The sequence below is a fragment of the Danio rerio genome, chromosome 10 (assembly GCF_052040795.2).
Source record: "Danio rerio strain M-AB ecotype USA chromosome 10, GRCz13ab, whole genome shotgun sequence".
NCBI classification, from domain to species: Eukaryota; Metazoa; Chordata; class Actinopteri; order Cypriniformes; family Danionidae; genus Danio; species Danio rerio.
The window spans coordinates 29,279,588-29,300,841 of NC_141030.1; the positions used below are offsets into that span (position 1 = coordinate 29,279,588).

Sequence of the window (21,254 nt, forward strand, 5' to 3'; positions counted from 1 at the left end):
CACAACATCATAAGACGTTAATATTAGGTTAGATTTAGGTCGTGGCATCAGGTGACCAGGTGACAAAATGTCTAGCCAGCATCTAAGGACAACTTTATTTTGATGTCCAATAACAACGTCAAATGACATTGATATTTGGTTGATTTCAGGTTGTGCCAGCCTGATCTCACGAGAAAACGTAAGTATTTTACGTTTTGCCAGTTTAGTGGCTAATTCGTACGAATTCGTAAGAGTTCAGTCGTACGAAATGGTACGATTTTAAAAAGGAGGCGTGGCACCTGACCCCACCTCTAACCCCAACCGTCATTGGGGGATAAGCAAATCGTACTAAATTGTACGAATTAGATCGTACGAATTCATACGAATTAGCCACTAAATGAAAAAGTTACGAATTGCCGTGAGATTGTGTTGGTTGTGCTGGAAAGTGACCCAAATCTAACTTGAAACCAACATCTTAAACCAACGTCATATTGATGACAAATATTGACATTTATTTGTCATGTATTGCAACCAAAATCCAACATCTGATAGATATCTTAGTGATAAAGTACACACAGCGTCAAGCTGTAACATTGTTACATTTTCGGTTGATTTTCGGTTGGACATTTTACATTGCTTTTGGCCTGACATTGGGTTCTGATGTCAACCCGTTTTTCATTTCGAAACAAAATGCAACATCCCCATGACATTGGGGTACATTGTCAATCTGATGTCATGTTGACATCCTGTGCCTGCTGGATGTTTAAGGACATTTCTAAACAGCATCTAAACAGTCTCTGGGTCAATGCGTGCAAAGATTTTAGACATCTTGGACACTTTTAATGCTTCCAAACTGTTGGCTGCAATTATAAATCGCCAATAGTTCATTATGATGTGATTTACCTTCTCTGTGATTGGACAGGAATCACAAGACAAATTTTTCTTTAAATAATAAACATTTATTGCAAAGCATTTTCGATTTTAGCATCCAGAATTTTTATTTTAGCCCAGAATTCCCTAATAGAATCGTCTTTATGTAAGATTTAGATACATCGTCACCTTTGGTCCTATCTGACATTTTTGTCAAAATTGAGTTATTGACTCATTATTATATTATTTATTTAAAAAACAAATGTTACACACATACTGTTTGCTATGGAATGCAAAACTTTGAAGCTCAATAGCTCAAAATCATTCAGAACGCAGATAGAACCTTATAATTCCAAGGTAAAGATATGTCTCTTTAAAAAAACAAGTAAAAGTAGCCAACTGGCAGACTACAAGCATTCCTTTTTCAGATAGAGACCAATACCAAGTACTATAGATGTAAACAGTATACACATGCAGCTTAAGTTTACATTTAGCGTTTTAGCTTCATCAAAAAAGGCAATTTTGAGGTAAAACCTTACATAGTGTAATTACTGCTCAGCTAAATCTATGGCATTTTACAACTTCATCTGAACATCAATTACCATCACGCAGAACTACTAGGTAGTAAAATTTTTAATAGAATAACTTGATTTCACCCATTTAAATAAAGCAATTAAGAGTAAATGAGAGAAAGCCTGAATAATTTTACACTGGTAGTTATGAATTATAGTGCAACTACTCTAGGTGCTAAACAAACTAAATCTATACTGCTATTCTGAATAGAGAATACATTCCCAGGGGGTAAATTTTTGTGCTGCCAACAAAACTCCCATCAATGGAATCTGCCTTGCAAACAGTACTTTCTAGATAGTTGCATCATGTCCTACTAGAAAAAGAGCCCAGGTAAAAAAAAAAAAATACAATTTTTTTTTTGATATGTGTATATATATACTTTTATTACAGTTAGTTAATATAGACCTGATTTGAAACATAAAATATAACGGCACAAATTTGTTTGCTTTAATAAAAACAACAACAACCTCAACATCACATTAATAGCGTAAGTAATCATGTATTCTTTTTTTTTTATCTTTTAAAATAAATTTAAGTGGTAAATGGATGCGTTACACAACTTAAGTTGCATCGAACCCAGAACAACACTTAAAAACTGTCATGTGCAACCCTATACATCCACACACAACCGACTAAGCTGCCAAATGTGACATATTATCCCTATAGTATTATAAACTGAGCCCATGACCTGTTACGTAACACTGGATAAGTATCACACACAAAAACAAAAACACACTCAAGCTCACCAATTGCAGCATGTCATAGATGGACTCTGAGGAGCGTTTGGAGCTTCTGTGTCTCCACAGCACAGACATTGTGCTTCCCAAAGGTCACAGAAGAAGTCACGCCGGGGCAACCGTAATAAAAACACAGGAAGAACCTCCACCTCCAGCTTATCTTTACCCAAAACGTGTCACTGTGAGAGCAAGAACGAAGCTACTCCGAGCAGAAACAGATACGCCGATTTAGTCTTCTCTACTACAAACTCCCAAATCCACTATAGATTCCCAATCCACACAGCCTCCTCCCTCCTTCCCTACAATTTCTCCATACGCCTCTGCTTGTCTGAGCTGGTTTTTCGCCGGATGGATGGAATGGGGATCTGACAGCTGTGGCGGTACAGTAAACACTCAGAGAGAGGGAGAGAGGGAGAATAAAAAAAAGAGAGGGAAAGAGAGAGGAGGGTAGAGAGAGATAATAATAATAATAATCTCATGGGCAACAGGATGAGGAGGACAGATGGAAAGGGGATGCTGGGACATCATAACACAGCTGGGTAACGCACAGCTCTTGCAGGTGAAAACGCCAACATGAGGAGAACAAAGACAACAGGTGTGGCGCAGTGTTTGTCTTTGTTAAGATGGAAGTGTAGGAATGACCTTAGACACAGAGAGGTTTGCCGGGGCTGTGTTGCTGCGTATAATGCACAGGTTTGGAATGTGTTAAGCTCAGGTGCTCATACAGTTGCTACAGGTGATCTGGCTTGCAGTGTACCTTAAAAAAAATTGTCCTCAGTTTTTCTTTGTAAATTCCTGTATGTTACTTATACACTCCAATTACTATCAGACTGTTTTATTGACACACTTTACAATAGGGTTTCATTAGTTATTACATTTAACTAATAATGTAATAATAATAATTTAATACAGCATTTTTTAATCAACATCTACTAATGCTTTATTAAAATCCTAATTCATGTTTCTTAACATCAGTTAATGCACTGTGTTAACATGAACAAACAATGAACAACTTTATTAACTATTTACTAACTAATGTGAACAAATATGAGCAAATACTGTAATAAGTGTATTGTTCATTGTTTGATCATGTTAGTAAATATATTATGCATAAAACATTAACGAATAGAAACTTATTGTAAAGTGTTACCATTTTTATATACACAAAAAATATCTACACACAGGCACATAAACTATATATATAATCCAATTTTTACACCAATGTTAATTTTTTACAAATATTTGATTTAAAATTTATTTATTTATAATTAATATTTTATTTTATTAGGTTTATTTCAATTAAATAAACTATTATTTTTACTTTTGGTATTATATTATATTATATTATATTATATTATATTATATTATATTATATTATATTATATTATATTATATTTAATATACTAATAATAATCATTATTAATCTTTATAAAATAAAATAAATTGCTCAGCATATATGAGTATCCCCCCAGAAATGTTTTTTTTTTTGCAATATTTTGCATAAATTTAAATTCATTATTTTTCCATTTCTAAAGATGATCTGTGACTAAAATATTATTTTAATAAATATATCTGTTTAATAATCTGTTTATTTTAAATGCACCAAAATACATTACCCATATTCACAAAGAAATGGATAAAAATATTCATTTTCAAAATGGAGTGTACTCAATGCTGAGCACAGTATATATGTAAACCTTTAGTAACCTTGGAAACATTTTCAAAGCTTTTAAAGTTTTTTTTTTTTTTACATACAATAAAAATTCCTTTTTAATTAAATAAAAAAACAAAAATAAACAATTTCCACAGTATTTTCCTGTGGAATGAATACTGCTAAAAAGACAGTCAAACCTTTACCCATTCAGCCAATGCATTCAGTCACGAGTCCTTACTTGCTCACACTATTAGCGGATCTAATGTCATTCAGCAAAAATACAGAGAGAAAGTTAGCAAACTCACAGTCACACACTTGACAGGAGCCTTTATTGCTTTGTTAACTCATCTTATCAATGCACAGACTCGTAGAGGACAGGATGGGGAGTGTTTCCTTCCCTGGAGAGCTGAGAAAAGCCCTTATCCTTTGAAACAGACTTTACTAAGGCATACATTAAACCAAGCTCAGTTTCTTGATGGAGCCTTTACTTTCGAATATGTCTATCCAACGTTATCTAAACATTACTGCATTTAAAAATTCTAATACTTTTAACATTCAGCATGCAAGCAACTAAAGCTCACTGGATCCAATATGAAAGTTCAGCTCTGCCTTAGGTGCACACAAACTACTCTTCTTATCCAATTTGTCCGTCTTTATCTCACAACTCACTTCACACACAAGCTTAACGGATTTGCAGCACCCCTGAGCGTTCACAGCTAGAAAAAAACATGCAAATCCATAAATTTCTCTTGAGATTTCATGCGATGCAGGTTGCAACAAGCATGAAGCTCCACATCATGTGCATCCTTAAACCAATCACGATTAAAAGAATCCAGTAGAGGAAACCTCCTCTCTTTTCTACACACACACTCATACAGAGAGCAAATCCAGGCTGATGTGAAAAGTCAATATTTAGACAGTTAACAGCCTAAACCCATAACCATTGCATTGGTATTTTCTCCGGAGTGATAACTGGAGGGTAGAACTGCTCGGCTGGCTGAACCGACATTGTAAATAAGTCTAGAGACGTTTTTAGCAGGATGTTCCACTAGCCTCTGTGAGATACATGCAGTCATTATCAAGCCTGGAAAAATAATGAAGTCCTCCTGTCCTTTGTCTTCTAGGTTGTCTGTTTCCTCGGGCGGGTTTCTCCATAATTTATCAGAGTTAAGCGATTCAAATCGATGTGCATAATCAAGCAATTAGAATGCAGGGCTAATTAAAGGAGATGTCCTCCTCTCTTTCCCCCTTCTCGTCTCAAGGCGAGGAAAAGAAAACATAAGTGACGTGAGATAATAACGATAACCAGGCGTGTGATTAATATGGGAAGAGAGAGAATGAGGGGAAAATGAATCCCATAAATTATGCCCAGCTGAATCAGCTTGCCTTTGGCTGTCATTCTGTCAAAATCAGCAACAAACACAGAACAATAGGTAGTACAGTACAAGAGAAAGCTTTCAGGTGTGCTCAAAAATTGAGGAGATTACAAAAATAAGGCACCTTTTCCTTGCTGGGTTGGTTATCCTTTTGTTTTAAGGTATGTTAGTGTTTTTATTGAAAGTTATTGCATTGCCAGAATATGAGATAAATTTTATATATTTGATGATTGATGCATTATATTTTTATACAACGTAGCTTTTTTAAAACATAACGTAGGTCAATTAAAACTAATCTGATTTAAAGGGATAATTTACCCCAAAAATTTACTTTACTCAATATTTACTCTTCCTCAAATGGTTTCAAACCTTTCTGAGTTTCTTTTTTTTTGACTGAACCTAAAGGAAGGATATTGTGAAGAAAGATGGAAACGGGTAAACATTGACTTCCGTTGTAGGAAAAACAAACATGGAGATCAATGGTTAAAGGTTTCATAGCATTCTTCATAAAATCCAGTATGACTTCAACATAACAGTTTTGGGTGAACTATACCTTTAAGTCACAATTTGCTGTCATATTTATGCGTTTGATTTGCTGAATTCCTTATGGAGCTGAACTAGACTTCTGCGACAAATGATTTTGACTTCAGATCAAAATCTTTTCAAATAATAATTATTATTGTGCTACATAACAGGTTTCGATTAGGAGTTTGTTTAGGAGTCAAACTATACCAACTGCTTGTTGATGTATCTGATTTACTTATATAGAATCAGCTCATTAGAGTATTTCATCGGAAGTCAAACTACACAAGTTGCACTAAACGTGTTTGATTAACCTGTACAGAATCAGCCCATAAGAGTTGTTCATTGGGAGTCAATCTATACCACTCCCACTATGCTATCCGAACCGTGCCCAGGCCCGTTTCCCAGATTGTTTGAGAAGTGTGAATGCCCTGAGTTGGGCTCAGGCAGGGTTCACTTGGGCTTTGGAGCGGTACGCTTTTGTGTGAGTGCAAAACGTGCCTGAGCCCGAAACTGAAGGCAAGACGTGACCTTTAAGGGACTGTTTGATATGGATTTATTAATCAATCTTACTGTTCAATGAATGCAAACTGTCATAGTTTAATAAAGACGCAAACCCCTCACTGCATGACAGCTGTACCTTCAGCAAACCTCCTAATTCCTGCAGCACGAGGACTTTATGATTGTTCTTGAGTGTCAAAAGTGGGTGATCTGTTTGGCGAAATAACTGCAAGTCACTGCACATCTAACGACTTCAACAATATAACTGAAGAAATCTGCACTGTGCTAAGTGAGAGCGCTTACTGAACAGTGCACTTTGATTTACTTTTACTGAATCAGCTTATAGGAGTCATTCACTATGAGTCAAACTATGGCTGCCTACTACTAAGTAGGTACTGCATTTGAATTTATACATACTACTCGGCCGCTAGAAAAGTACGTTCTATACAGTATGACTGAGAAAAGTATTAATGGAATTCGGACGCACTGCATCCGCCATTCTGTCATGGTCACGTGATGTACTTGCGTCAGTTGCGTCGCTTTACTCCCATTCATGAATTCGCTTGCGGGGCATCATGGGATAGCGCAGCATGAATGGAATGGGCACTCCAGAATCTCGCCGGAAGTAGTAAGTCATCCGGGTACTTCTCGCATACTGTTTTTCGAATTCTATGAATTCGGACATTCTACTCGGCTCGCATACTGATTTTAGCATACTATATGGAAGTATGCGGTTTCGGACGCAGCCCATATCACTTGCACTGTACTTATTTGATTCACTTTTATAGAATCAGCCCTTATGAGTCGTTCATTTGGGAGACAAAGTAGACCAGTTGCACTGTATGCGTTTGATTCACTTTTACAGAATCAGCTCATAAGAGTCGTTCATTTGGGATTCAAACTATACCAGTTGCACTGTATTTGTTTGATTCACTTTTACAGATTTAGCTTATTAGAGTAGTTCACTGTGAATCAAACTATATCAGTTGCACTGTACGTGTTTGATTCACTTTTATACAATTAGCCCATATGAGTCGTTCATTTGGTGGTCAACGTATACCAGCTGCACTGTACGTGTTTGATTCACTTTTACTGAATCAGCTCATAAGAGCCAGTCATTGGGAATGAAACTATTAAATCTGCACTTGCAGGTGTATCCTTTCCTCATATTGGTGTAAGAATATACACATATGTGGAAGAATGTGAACAACTTGTAATCCTTATATTCAAGATTCCTCACCCCAGTCACAGTTGGAGTCATGAGAAGTTCTGTCAAAATTGTAAAGTTTTGTTCTACATTACAGTACATCAGTGAAAAAAAAACTGACTCCTAGTGACACCAAGTGGAAATTTTGACTGGGGATATGGAGTATTTTGGGTCTGTGAACTGAACTAGAAGCAGTGACCCAGAATTAGAGTCTCTCTGTCCCAGTTTGACGATGTCCGAAAACAGCAGCCATGACGCAGTCCATCTATATTGTGTGGTCATGTGTCATAATGTCAATTACCAGCACAAAACACACATGCTACCAACTCATTCAGCATCGTGGATAGGACAGAGGGCATTTGGACAAGACAAACCCACACACACACACTCTGACACAAAATACGGTGTTGTTGTGGGTGAATTATTTGGGCTAAATGTGTTTCTGCAACAGATGGTGTGCCGAAGAACAGGCCAGAGAGACTGTGTCCGGCTGCCAGTGTCTGTGTGACAGACAAGGACATGGACATAAAGAAAGAAAAACAAAAAAGAGGCCAGATATCAGGTCAGTAAACAGAAAAACAATCCCACTGACCTACTGAGAGTAAGACTATTGAGGCTATTGAAGAGTAAGGATGAAAGTGTGGACTCTCACGAGAGAGACGATCAATGCTATACCATTTATACAGAAAACAATTGAAGTGGAAGTTACATAGTGTGTGTGTTTGTATGAGAGTTTAAACATCTGAGATCTTAATGAAAATCTGAGACTCAAAAATCAAACTTAACCTTAAATGACAGCAAAAGAAATGTCATGGAGTATGATAAAGCGATGTTTAACATTCGGGATGATTTAGATTGCTATTTACAATTAACATATACAAATGGTCAGATGCTGATTAACTGAAGGACAAGCAATACAGTATTTTAAAAATCACACCAAATGATCGACAGATCTCACTCATACAGTAGGTTTGTAGGAATTCAGTCGTAAAAATGAAATAATTTGTAAATTTTCATGCAACTTAAGTGATACTATGAAATTCAGCATTATGTATATAATTAAACATGGACCAATATTTATTCATCGAATGTATTATGTTAAACTACAAACATGACCAATGCAGTCTTTTGTAGTTTGGGCAGTTTTTGAGAAAGTTCTCTTTGCAAAGTCATTTTAAATTCTTGAAATCAACTTGTTTTGTTTGAAATAGCATCACACGTTTTGGTCAAAACTCTTCAAGCACAACTTGGCCTTAATTCACAAGCTGAAGTGTAAATTTAAAATTGCAAATTTCACTGCAATTACAGCATATAAATTATACAACTATTATTGTTTAACTAACATCCAATTTCTTATCTAACCGCAATCACTTTGTTTATACACAGCTGAAGTCAGAATTATTAGCCCCCCTTTGAATTAATAATTATTTTTTTTTAAATATTTCCCAAATGATGTTTAACAGAGCAAGGAAATGTTCACAGTATGTCTGACAATATTTTTATTCTGGGGAAAGTCCTATTTGATTTATTTTGGCTAGAATAAAAGCAGTTTTTAAGAACTTTTTTAAGAACCATTTTAAAGTCAAAATTATTAGCCCCTTTAAGCTATATTTTTTCCATTGTCTACAAAGCAAACCATCGTTATACAATAACTAATTACCCTAACCTGCTTAGTTAAACTAATTAACCTAGTTAAGCCTTTAGCTGTATAGAAGTGTCTTGAAAAATATCTAGCAAAATATATTTATTCTCATCATGGCAAAGATAAGTAAATCAGTTATTAGAAATGAGTTATTAAAACTATTAGAAATGTGTTGAAAAGGTATTCTCTCCTTTAAACAGAAATTAAGGAAAAAAAATAAACAGGGGGGTTTATAATTCTGACTGCAACTGTATGTGCCCCTGGACCACAGTATCTGTTTCATGGGCATATTTTTGCCAATAGCATTGGCAAAACTACATTGTAAGTAGAGATGCTCCAATCAGTATTGTTGTAGCCAAAATTGAGTATCGATTTCTTGTCATTGTGATCAGTCGATACCAAGTACCAATTCTGACATTTTAGCTTTATAAAACTAAGTCATTTCATAAGCTTATTTTCCCTCTATGTACAGTATGGGATCTCGCCTTACCTAATGGAATGAATTAAGGATGTTGCACACAAGTAATGGTAAGAAGCAGCTTTGCAAAAAAAAAAAAAAAGATAAAACAATTTACTGACAATGCGATTTGGAAACATTGCTCACCTGTTGTAACACTGTGGATGTATAATCTGGGTTATAAACAAACACTTGCGATCGGTTCATGAGATCAGACAGATCAGCGAGTGCTTATCAAATCATGAAATGTGATTATCGACTGATACCAATCTCCAGCTGATCGATCAGAACATTCAGGTCAAAATTATTGATTGTTTTCGACAAAAATCGTTAGAATATTAGGTAAAGATTAAGTTCCAAGAAGACATTTTTAATAACGTAAATGTATCTAAAGTTTTGAAGGCAATTTTCTCAATATTCAACTTTTTCTAAACCCTCGGTTTGTAGATTTTCAAATATGTCTGCACATTTGATTTGTTTTATGGTCCCGGGTCACAAATATTTAAGTTAAATTCATAAATTGATTCAATATGTTATAAAGAAAAAATAAATAAAGACATTTACAATGTTAATCAGAAAAGAGAGAAAAATCTCATTTGTTGTATTCGAAACACGTTTTTCACCAGTTTTCTATGATTTCATGGCAGTACTGAAGCACAATCTCTGTAAATGTATATAAAATTATAAAAAAAAAACAAGCATTGCTAGAATGCTGATGTTAATAACTGTAATCAGAGTCAGTAAAGAGGGTCTGTAGGCACATGTTAACTGGAGGTCTCATACTTTTAGGTATGAGTGAGTGCTGACAGATTTCCTCCATCTTTGTGTGCGTTAGACAGTCGCCTGTGATCTTGACCTCTATCAGGCAGACGGTGTCATCACTATCACTCTGTGTGAGAGTATGAGTGTGTGAATGTGCGAAGAACCGCCAGGCAAGAAAACCTGTCTTCCCATCTGCTGCCGTCTCTGAACGCAGCCTTAAAAGCAAAGGTCACTTAGATCACATGACACAAAGCTCTTAACCAGCCATCTGATTGCAGACACCCTCCGTTTCAGAAAATAGACTCATGGTCAAAAGTTTGGCATTTTAAATGTTTTTATAAGAAGACTTTTCTGCACACCTAGGCTGCATTTATTAGTAAAATTGTAATTTATTATTACCATTTAAAGTAACCGATTTCTTATCAAATTGAACTTTTATTTATTCCTGTGGTTGAAAGCTGCATTTTTAACACCAATACCCCAGTTTTCAGCCACATGATCCTTTATCAAGAATTATAATAAACTGATTAACTGTTCTGTTATTCTTGGTAATCAATCATTAATAATTATTATTATAATTATAAATATTCAATTTTTTCCAGCTTCATAGTTTTATGGAAACCAAGATTGTTGATGTTTCATTGTTTTTTTATGAAACGATAACACCATTTATTAGAATTTAAATTTTTTTTTTTTATTATAAATGTCTTTAATTTCACTTCTGTTGATTGTCTCCTTGATTAATTAAAGTAAACACATTTTTTATGGTACTATATCAATATTTCAACAAAAATATGAAGCAGCCTAACTGTTATAATAATAATAATAATAATAATGGCTGTTCATTCCGCTGTGGCGACCCCAGATTAATAAAGGGACTAAGCCGAGAAGACAATGAATGAATAATAATAATAATAATAATAATAATAATAACAACAATAATAATAATAATAATAACAATAATAACAATAATAATAATAATAACAATAATAATTATTATTTTTATTAATTCCAATTGTAATAATACTTTATCATTTAAAAATTTTTTACTGTATTTTTTATTTCAAATAAATGCTGCCTTGATGACAAAATAAGCTTCTTTTAAAATCGTTTAAAAAAAATTTAGTCTATGTTATTCACCGCAAATAACATCAAAAACCTCCAAAAATAATAAACAAAGGACCTTGATGAAAAAAAATAAATAAATAAAACTAAAAAGAAATAAAATAAAAAGATGATGTGCTCTGTGTAATTCAGAACTAGACACTCAGTCAAGTACATTTCAGAAAGACAAACAGACAGACAGACGGTTGGTGGTTCGAGCAGAGAGTGGTGTTTATGATGAATCTTGATGGCAGGTGGTCTCTAACCTTGTGTGCCGAGTCGATTTCATCCTCCAGGCTGTCAGCGGGGCTCTCAGCCATCAGGTTTACCCTGTCGTCGCCTGTGTCATCGGGGCTATGCAGCACAAGGCCAAGACCTTCATCCAGGATGTCCTCTAGAGGGAGCAATAAAGACAGACAGGCAGTGGGTGAAGAACATGACTGTACCAGAGACATTTTATCTGAAACATTTTTTCAAATTTAGTCAGCTAAGATGCCTTAAACTGATCATTAGTAAAAATTAACACTTAAAATGTTACAGATATTTTTTAAATGAATGCTTAGTATCACTATAAAACTACACAATAGGTTTTAATCACAAGTTAGATTTTTTTTTAAATTCTGGTAAAGTTTTTATAATTTTATTATTTGCTATTTTTAATAATTTTTTGATATGTCTGTAGTTTTAGAAGACCAAGTAATGCTATAGTAAATGAGATGAATTAATAAATGAGATAAATAAATTGTTGAGATAAAAAAATATTTTATGAGATATAAATAAATTGTTGTGAAAGCTAGGTGAAATAATTTTTTTTTTTTTAAATGCATATGTTTTTAAAATAATATGTGTTTTATTACCTTTAATTTGAATGTCAAGCAACAACGCTATTTTAAAGTTTTAGTTTTATTAATTAACTCCTGTTTCCCAGTAATGGGATGTGACTGGAAGGGTATCCGCTGCATAAAACATATGCTTGAATTGTTGGTGGTTCATTCCTCTGTGGCAACCCCTGATAAATAAGGGACTAAGCTGAAGGAAAATGAATGAATGAATGAATGAATGAATTAATTCCTAAAAAAAATTAAGTATCCAAAAGTTGATATTAAAATAGCTTTTAAAAATATATTAGAAAGTGTGAGAATATTACAGTTTAAAAATATATTTGTGATTGGTTGAATGAATGAGTCTGTAAGTCACTCTCTCTTGTGTCACCAAAATATGCTGATAATGACTATAAAATATGCAAATATATGAATATCGGAAGACAGCGGAGAAGAAGTTTACCTTGACTCTGGGAGAAGATGTCAGTGCAGAGGTCTTGCGCTCCGTCTGATCTGCGAGGAGGAAGCTGGCACAGCTGGTGCGGATCGGCAGCGGGCAGCGTGCTGACAGTCAGGGTGAGAGAGGGCAGAGCAAACGCAGCCTGCATGTCTGCCAACTCCAATACACTCGCAGGTTTACTGTTCAACTTCAGGATCTCATCGCCGGCTCGCAGACCTGAACACACACAATCACAAGTTGGTAAGCAAATTTAGCAAATGTACTGGGCATCGCACAAAATTTTCTAAATTATTTAAAAAATTATCTTAAAACATGTCAGAGGCTACACTGTAGAAACATTCTTGCTGCATTAATTTTTTTTGCTGAATCCAATGAACTTTTCTAGTCATCTCAACTTACATCAATCAAACTGACTAAAAAATATTAGGTTAAACTTTGCATAACTTCAAAAATGTAGCTGAAACCTGATTCATTTATTAAAATAAGTTAAACAGACAGACAGACAGAGCGCCCTTAGCTTAGTTAAGGCTAACCTCAAGTACTGTGTGGATATCTGTTATGCTAATTTACAAAATAAACCTGATTTAACTTCCACAAACCGGGATTGAAGCGTCTTCTTTTATAATTGTTCTGACACGCGGCTGTGCTGATAAAGTAAAGATGAAGTAAAACGTTGTAATTAATTACACACATACTCTGTTTTAAAACACTTTAAACATGTGAAACTTACTCTTAATCACATTTGATGAAGATTGCTGATCCTAGCGAACAGAACAGAGCTTTTATTCCCGGTTGCTTTGCATATGTCTGCCTGGTCTTGTTGACATATACACGTAACTACCGGAACATGTTAATGCGCGCAGCTGTCAATCAATTCGGTGGGTGGGGGGATCGCACACCTACGTAATGGTGCGATCGATTTGAAAACAGCTCCAATTGGCCGACCCTTTTTTTGTAGTTAAATAGAAAAAAAAAGGACTGGGTGTGTTCATATCACCCTAGTATGACGGTCTATACACTATACCAACACACAGATCTGTCCAAACAGCTTGAAAAGTAGATTTTTTACCATAGGTGCCCTTTAATTTAACTGTGATATTGTGATGCTTGGAAAACTTTATATTGAACTTAATATTGAATCTTTTACGATATCATGGTGTTCATTACAGTCTCTGCATCCCAGACATCAATATTTAAAGTCCCCGTGGAATCAAAATACATCTTTTTAGATGTTAATATCAGCATGCTAGTCTTAATAATATCTTTTAGACATGTAGATACCTGTAGAATAGCTAGTGTGCTTCAAAACAGTGACAAAACTTGCATTTAGAAAATATCACCTCCACTTATATACTTTTTATTGTTACTTCATTTTTCAGTTTCTCATCAAATCTTCTGACCAATCAAATGCTCTCCAATATCTGACATGTCTTGCCCCCCTATAGAGAGGCTCCTCATTTGCATTTCATTTGATGCGCTTGAGCTCAATCACATTCACTGGCAGAGCCGTGATAAAAAAACGAAATGCTGTTTGCTGTTTTTAAAAAGAGGAGGAGCTCCTATATGTCGAGAGGGTGCTCGCTGCAGAGCCATTTGAGGAGAGCTGAGCTCCAGCGAGGGGGAGCATTAGCTGTCGCTCCTCCTCCTGTAAGCTGTTTTAATGTGTACACCAACCCCACCCCTAACCCTACCCCCAGTGACATCACTCGTAGAAGAAGTGCAAAAAAGGTGGAGCTCAAGCTTAAGCTCCCCCTCGCTGGAGCTCAGCTCTCCTCAAATGGCTCTGCAGCGAGCACCACTTGTATATGTCCCAGTCCCACCCTCTTTTCATGTTACAAAGAGATATATGCACACAGACTTTTAAATTCAGTCAGCCAGCCCCAGAGCTTACGGTTAATTGTCTTCCAATAAAAAATCGCTGCGTTTAAGGTCTGGTTTCTTTAAAAAACAGCAATCTTCACTGCCTGGCCGAGATACGATATAAAGTGGGTATCAGACCAAACAAGAAGCACTGCATTAAATAATATTTTTTTGCGCCATGCCTTTAAAATATGGAAATTATTTTTACTCCAGTATTTTCAATGGAATTTCAGCGCTAGCCTGCCACTAATGACGGCACCTGCGTTTAAACCGTCTTTCGCCTCTTTTTATGCTTTAACAACAAAATGAATGAATTAAATATTTGAATTACATTACAACGTCGATGCTGTAAACCTTATGAAGTTAAAATAGTCACATAAAACTTTCACTGGAGGTTCATCATTGGCTGAAAAACACTGTACATATAGCCTATTGAGATTACATCACACATCCAACAAAAAATGCACATTTCATAGCAGTTTATTGGGGACTTTTAACTATTTATAAAACAGAAATCACTGTCTGTCTGAGCATGGATATAAAAATTACAACCATGATTTTAAATTGTATTATAGAACTCTGTCTGCATATAATACTATCATTTATTGCTTTCTGATAAGTATTCAGACCCAGAAACTGCAATGTGACGTCAGACTTAAACAGATTCAAAGCAGATTTGTAAATGTACTGTTGCAGAAAGAGAACAAAGAAAGGATGTGTTCTGCTCCTCCCCTTACTAAATTATCAATTAACAACACATCAGCTGCTCAATTAGCCTCCAATAGCAAAGATAATGCTTGTTAGGCAGGATTGCCATTTTAATTGATTATCGACACTAGGGTCCAGCCCCTAAAATCATGCAGGATGTAAATCCCCCCCTCCTTTGCTGAGCTTTTCTGAATGCTGTATGGTTTTACACACATGCATGCATACACTCACTGCCTGAAGTGTGACCCAGTTTTTACACGAAGCAAAATGTCAGCTGTAATAAAGGCTTTTTTATTGGATGGCTCAGCTTTGCCCAGGGCAACGGGGTGATGATGAATGTTGAGGTGATGTCATCAACAAGCGCCCCCAGTGTTGTGCGTCCAAACTGTGTCCTGGATTTGAGTATTACCTCCAGCCAATTTGTCCGTGTGTATTTCGCACACACTCGCTTCATTCAATATGGACAGCACATGGTCTGAATGAGATAATGGTTTGTGCAGAATATTCTTTAACAAGCAAACAAAGCAAAATAAACAAATAAATAAAATAGACACTGTCCACTTTCATTTGTATCCACCTGACTTATTCATCCAGACAAACCTTTTCTACTATCCTGCCACTTTTGCAAGTCCTTCTGGGTAGAAATACTAACAACACTGAAACAAAAGCTTGGTTTGCTTTTCTTAGTTGTCTGAAGGCAAGTTTAAGGGAGCGTTTGAACACTTTATTTTGGCTACCCAGGCTGGAAAGTTGTATGCTGTAGGCCAGTGGTTCTCAAACATTTTTCATCAAGTACCACCTCAGAAAAAAATAGTCTCTCCAAGTACCACCAAAATGAGCAGTATTGAAAAACAGTAGTGTAGTAGGCCCAATAAAGCAGCTACAACTCTGCACAGTTAAAAAAAATGTGGAAATTACCTAAAAAATATAGGCTATGTGTCATATATGGCATATTATATCCATCATTTTTTATACATTTTTAAATGTGTGTAGCCTGTACATGACATATTTCATTCCTCCGCGTACCACTAAAGGAAGCCTGCGTACCACTAGTGGTACACGTACCACAGTTTGAGAACCACTGCTGTAGGCTAAACATGGCTGGAAAATCAGCTTAAACCAGAAAAGACCAACAATAGTCTGGTTTAATTGGCTAACAAGACCAAGTCTTTTCTATACTGTACATTCAGACACATTCAAACATAATACTTTGTGGTTTAGCACAAATCCCCAACTTTTAGTATAAGCAGTAACAATAAAAGAAACTTTTAGCAAGCACCACTAATTAAAATACTCTGACACTCAATACTGGGACATACTGGAACAGAGAGTGTCTGAAACTGTTCTGAAGACTGCTCTTAATGAACGCATTCGCTTGGCACAGATATCACTGGCAGTGTGTAATGGTTTTAATTTGCTTCTCTTGGTAATCCTGTGCTCATGTGAAAGCTTTTTAAATGATTTTCCTCCAGTCCAGTGGAGATTTGGGTCAGTCAGCGCAGTTCAGGCTCTTCTCTATTCCCCTGCTAATTTCTCAGCAGTTTTTCCTGAAACTACCGCAGGTGAGGCTGTTACCACTGTGCGAATTATACATTGACAATCTTGGTTAGTTAGTGTAATACATGCTTCAGTCAATTGTGTATTTATTTTTAATTACATCTAGTTTATTAATACAACATATTTAAGTTTACAGCGTTTTGAAGGATATTTTGTGTAGTCTGACCTACAGAATTCTCTGATTAGCTATTTCAGATTTTACATTATGCATCTGATTTGACTTTACTTTCAGGATAAATGTAGATACAAACAACTGTTTTACGAGAAAACAAAATGTATCAGTGCTCTAGATCTTCCAATTTCAGACTTTTTTCTAGAATAGACTGATAGGTGGGATTATGCATTCACAATGGTTTGAACCTTTATAGGGGTGGTCAAATATATTTTTATAATTTTACTTTTATAGTGACAAATAAGTTCTTTTCATTGCCTTTAAAGTGAAATAACTAAATATAAATATAGGAGTCTGATATAAATGCTCATTTTTTGGTATCTATCTATCTATCTATCTATCTATCTATCTATCTATCTATCTATCTGTCTGTCTGTCTGTCTGTCTGTCTGTCTGTCTGTCTGTCTGTCTGTCTGTCTGTCTGTCTGATAGATAGATAGATAGATAGATAGATAGATAGATAGATAGATAGATAGATAGATAGATCCTCAAAAATGAGCATTTATATCAGACTATATATATATATATATATATATATATATATATATATATATATATATATATATATATACTCCTATATTTATGTTTAGTTATTTCACTTTAAAGGCAATGAAAAGAACTTATTTGTCAAAAAAATAAAAAATAAATAAATAAATATATATATATGTATATATATATATATATATTTTTTTTTTTTTTCTCTCTCTGAATATTTGAACTTATATTTTATATTAGCTATATATATTTTTTTTCAAAACAATTGCAGTGCCATTTTTATTTAACTTTTAAAAGCACATTTTAATTCAAACATTGACGTTTTATTTTATTTTTTTCTGTAAGCACAGTTCTGTGTTAATGTTTAAACTATTTATAATGGTTAAAATGGCTGACAATAATGAATATTCATAAATATAAGAATATTTAACAGAGCTGCAGCTGCTAAATTAGGCCGGTTACGTTACTGTAATTTAATACCGGTCATAATGGTGGTACTTGGAGAGGCAATTTTTTTTCTGAGTTGGTTAGTACTTGGGGAAAAAAGTTTGAGAACCACTGGTATAGGCAATTATATATTATTCTTAATGTTACAGTTTCAAAGTATCCTCCCAACACTGTACATGGTTCAGCTGTAATAAGAACTGTCAGCTGAGTACTATCACACACCTTTGGCAAATGCCAGACCTCCTGCTTTCACATCAGTGATATGAAGCTGCTGGCCTCCATCCTCCTCTACCACTGCCACAGAGAAACCTGGAGACGAGAGAAAACATAAGTCAATGACTTAATAAAGGAACTAAGATACGAAATAACAGCAGAAATAAACTAAAAAGCATTATTACCATAGCCTATGGCACAGGACTCATCTCTGTCAAACTGGATGACTTTGGTTGTCTTGGCACAAATTTCGATTTCTTTGTAGAGCTGAACACAGGAAAACAGAGAGAGAGGCAGAGATTGATTGCACTCTTAGGATGTACAGTTCATTTGCTGTATGACTTCAGAAAGGGCTTACATACATCACAGAAAAATGTCTTAGTCTGCTGAAATTCATGGCATGGCTATATACGCTAAATAAAAATCAGCACATTCTCAAGAGAGCGGGAGACAAAACTGAAGCTTTGATCATTTCTGGGAGAATAAAAGTACGAGAGAGTCAAGTCTCTACAGAGGGAAAGAGAAAAGATGAGAGGAGACACGGAAAAAACACAAAGACGCTCTGTCATCTTAGAAGAACGGCCATGAAAAAAAAGAGCAAAGTAAATTAGCTTTTGAGGTTGCATAGTAGTTTCAGAGGTGGTTTTCCCTTGACTCCGCAAACACACAGCTACAGGGATAGAAGAACTATTCAGAGTGCATTATGCAGTACATGCATCTTCTACATAATTCATAACATATGCAGCAGCCTCTCCTCAACGCTGTCGGAGAGTTTAAACTTGCTTTAACCTAGATTGCAGTCAGAACGTAAAACTTTTTGCAGAGCCGTCACAGTCTAATAAATTCACCCCACGCTGTGTCTGTGACCGCTAAGTGCTCTTAGCTGTCCAGGACACGGTGTGGCCGCTGACAGGCTCTTTTCTTTGGACTCACCAGGTCACAGAGGTCCTCTTCTGGTCTGGGGACGTACAATTGCACTTGATTGTCGATGAGAAACTTCAGCCGTATGTAGTGTTTGGAGAGTTCCAGTTTGTGAACCTGTGGGATCAAACAACATATTATCACTTTGTTATAAGTGTTTGTGTCTTGTTTTACACTAAAATATAGAAGCCTTTTTCTGAATTTAGAATAATAAAAACTTTAAGACACATCAACAAACTGTTTTATTTCCTAGATCTGACTACTTTTTTCACGTAGCTTTCAATTGTAAGACCCAAAAGCCTAGTTTCAGAAACAGCGCTTGTAAAAAAAAGTAATTTCTTACACTCATAAAATGATTTTTGCTGCTTCTTCAAACTATTTATCTAAGATTAAACAACACAATTATTTTAGATTTATTTATTTTTTTTGGGAGGACAACTTAATTGTTTTATGGTTACTCCACTGAAATTTGTAATAATGTTAACTAAACGGAGATGCTTTTGGGCAACATTGTGTGAAACCCAGCTTTTTTATAGTGTAGCTAAATAAATGAGGGTAAAAAGCCTTTAAAATTTAAAAAGCTTTTCAAAATATGCTAAACGAAACAAAACAAAACATTACTGTGGAGCATATTGATACAAAACAATTGCACCAACACATTTTAAGACATGTCACTGCAAGTTTTTTTTTTCAGTTCTAATAAGCCGTTTAGTTGAGCACTAGCATTAATCCTTGTTAATTAAACTGGAAAAGTCAGAACAGCATAAAATAAACACTTAACTTTCAGAATTATGAGATATACACTTCAAATTAAGAGGAGTAAGTCCAAATTGTAAATTGTATAAACTCAAGTTTACTGCTTGTAAAATGCAACTGTGAGATAAAAGCTGTTATGGCAATACAAAAAAAAAAAACACAAAGATGGATTTATGTGCATGCATACTGTATTACTTATTTAATCTGTAGGCATGTGCGGGAAATAATACAGCAGTGTTGTTCTACAGGACACATTTGCACAGGCTTATAGTTTTCTTTACAATGTTGAATTGCCATCTACTGTTCTGGAATGCATGATAAATACATTTTTGTTGTTTTAACAGATCTGTGTTAACAGGGATTTTTTGGACAACATTGTTGTCTATCATCTGTATTGTCAGAAACACAAAGAAAAAAAAACTTCAGTAGTTTATCACTGTTTTAGCTGTCATGTAAACAAAACAGAATACAGAACAAAGAAGTTAAAATTGTTTGATGAAAACATGGATAACAATACACTGCAACAACAGATATTAACTCACAATTTTAAAAAGATCATTATAATCAGAATAGCAACATGTTATTCAGAGTTAGATACAAGCTTCTAAACATTTTACAAAAAAAAAAAACTTTTCTAGGCTTAGTTGTCAGCCTGTCAGAAATTATACCTTGGGCCCTATCATACACCTGGCTCAATAAAGTCGCACGACATGATTCCCCAACGTGTTGTTATTTTCAGATCAATGCAATCTAAATTTTTTCGTTTTCCGCCACAATGTTTAAATAGCAAATCCATTTGCGCCACTTTGTGGACACTTTGTGTTCCGGTCTAGAAAAGCGGTGTATTAAGGCGCATTGTTGGCGCGTTAATATTTTGGGGATCTAAAATAGACTTTGCAATAGACCAGCTGAAAGCAGGTCTAAAGTCCAGCGCAGAGCACGTTATTTGTGTGCCTCGCTTACACATTGCTAATGGATGTCTGTGTGTACAACACATTTTCTTTACCACAAAAGAGAGAAAGTGAAAGTAAAGGCCGATTGGAGGAGGCTCATTATTTATCCTCACGCTGCAGATGCTATTTAACTGTTTTCTCACTATTGAAGTGTTTAGTTTTTCCACTTAAAAAGTCTGTAAATAGCAAATGTGCCATGGCACGATGCAACTGACTCTTAAAGGGAATGGGCGATGAGACTCTGATTGGGTTATTCTCAAAACACACCCATAACTCATTAAGAGAATAACCTCAACCTTGTTAGACCATGGTCGAGGTGCAGAGCGTACCCCTTCTTAAAATAGCAAAAGTTGATTCAGACACGCCCTTAATGCTTTTGTGCCCTGCGCTTTGGACTTTGCACCTTGATTGTTAAAATAGAGCTCATTATGTTTACGGAGTACTGTACGCATGGATTGTGATATTATATACGGCGCCATTGCTAGGATGTCTGTGTGATCACTAAGC

The 21,254-nt window shown here is 35.3% G+C and overlaps 1 protein-coding gene across 5 annotated transcripts in view; it reads right to left on the reverse strand.

The window, feature by feature from the left end:
- tiam1a (TIAM Rac1 associated GEF 1a) overlaps positions 1-21,254 on the reverse strand; it is a 112,113-nt gene that overhangs the window by 16,704 nt on the left and 74,155 nt on the right. For all 5 annotated transcript variants that reach the window (XM_087270571.1, XM_087270574.1, XM_087270573.1 and 2 more), the window contains 5 exons: positions 19,051-19,155; positions 18,303-18,384; positions 18,127-18,213; positions 12,669-12,881; positions 11,651-11,778 (listed from right to left, as the gene is read on the reverse strand). In XM_087270571.1, the coding sequence (XP_087126697.1) occupies positions 11,651-11,778; positions 12,669-12,881; positions 18,127-18,213; positions 18,303-18,384; positions 19,051-19,155 (615 nt within the window). The remainder of the gene's footprint in view (positions 1-11,650; positions 11,779-12,668; positions 12,882-18,126; positions 18,214-18,302; positions 18,385-19,050; positions 19,156-21,254) is intronic.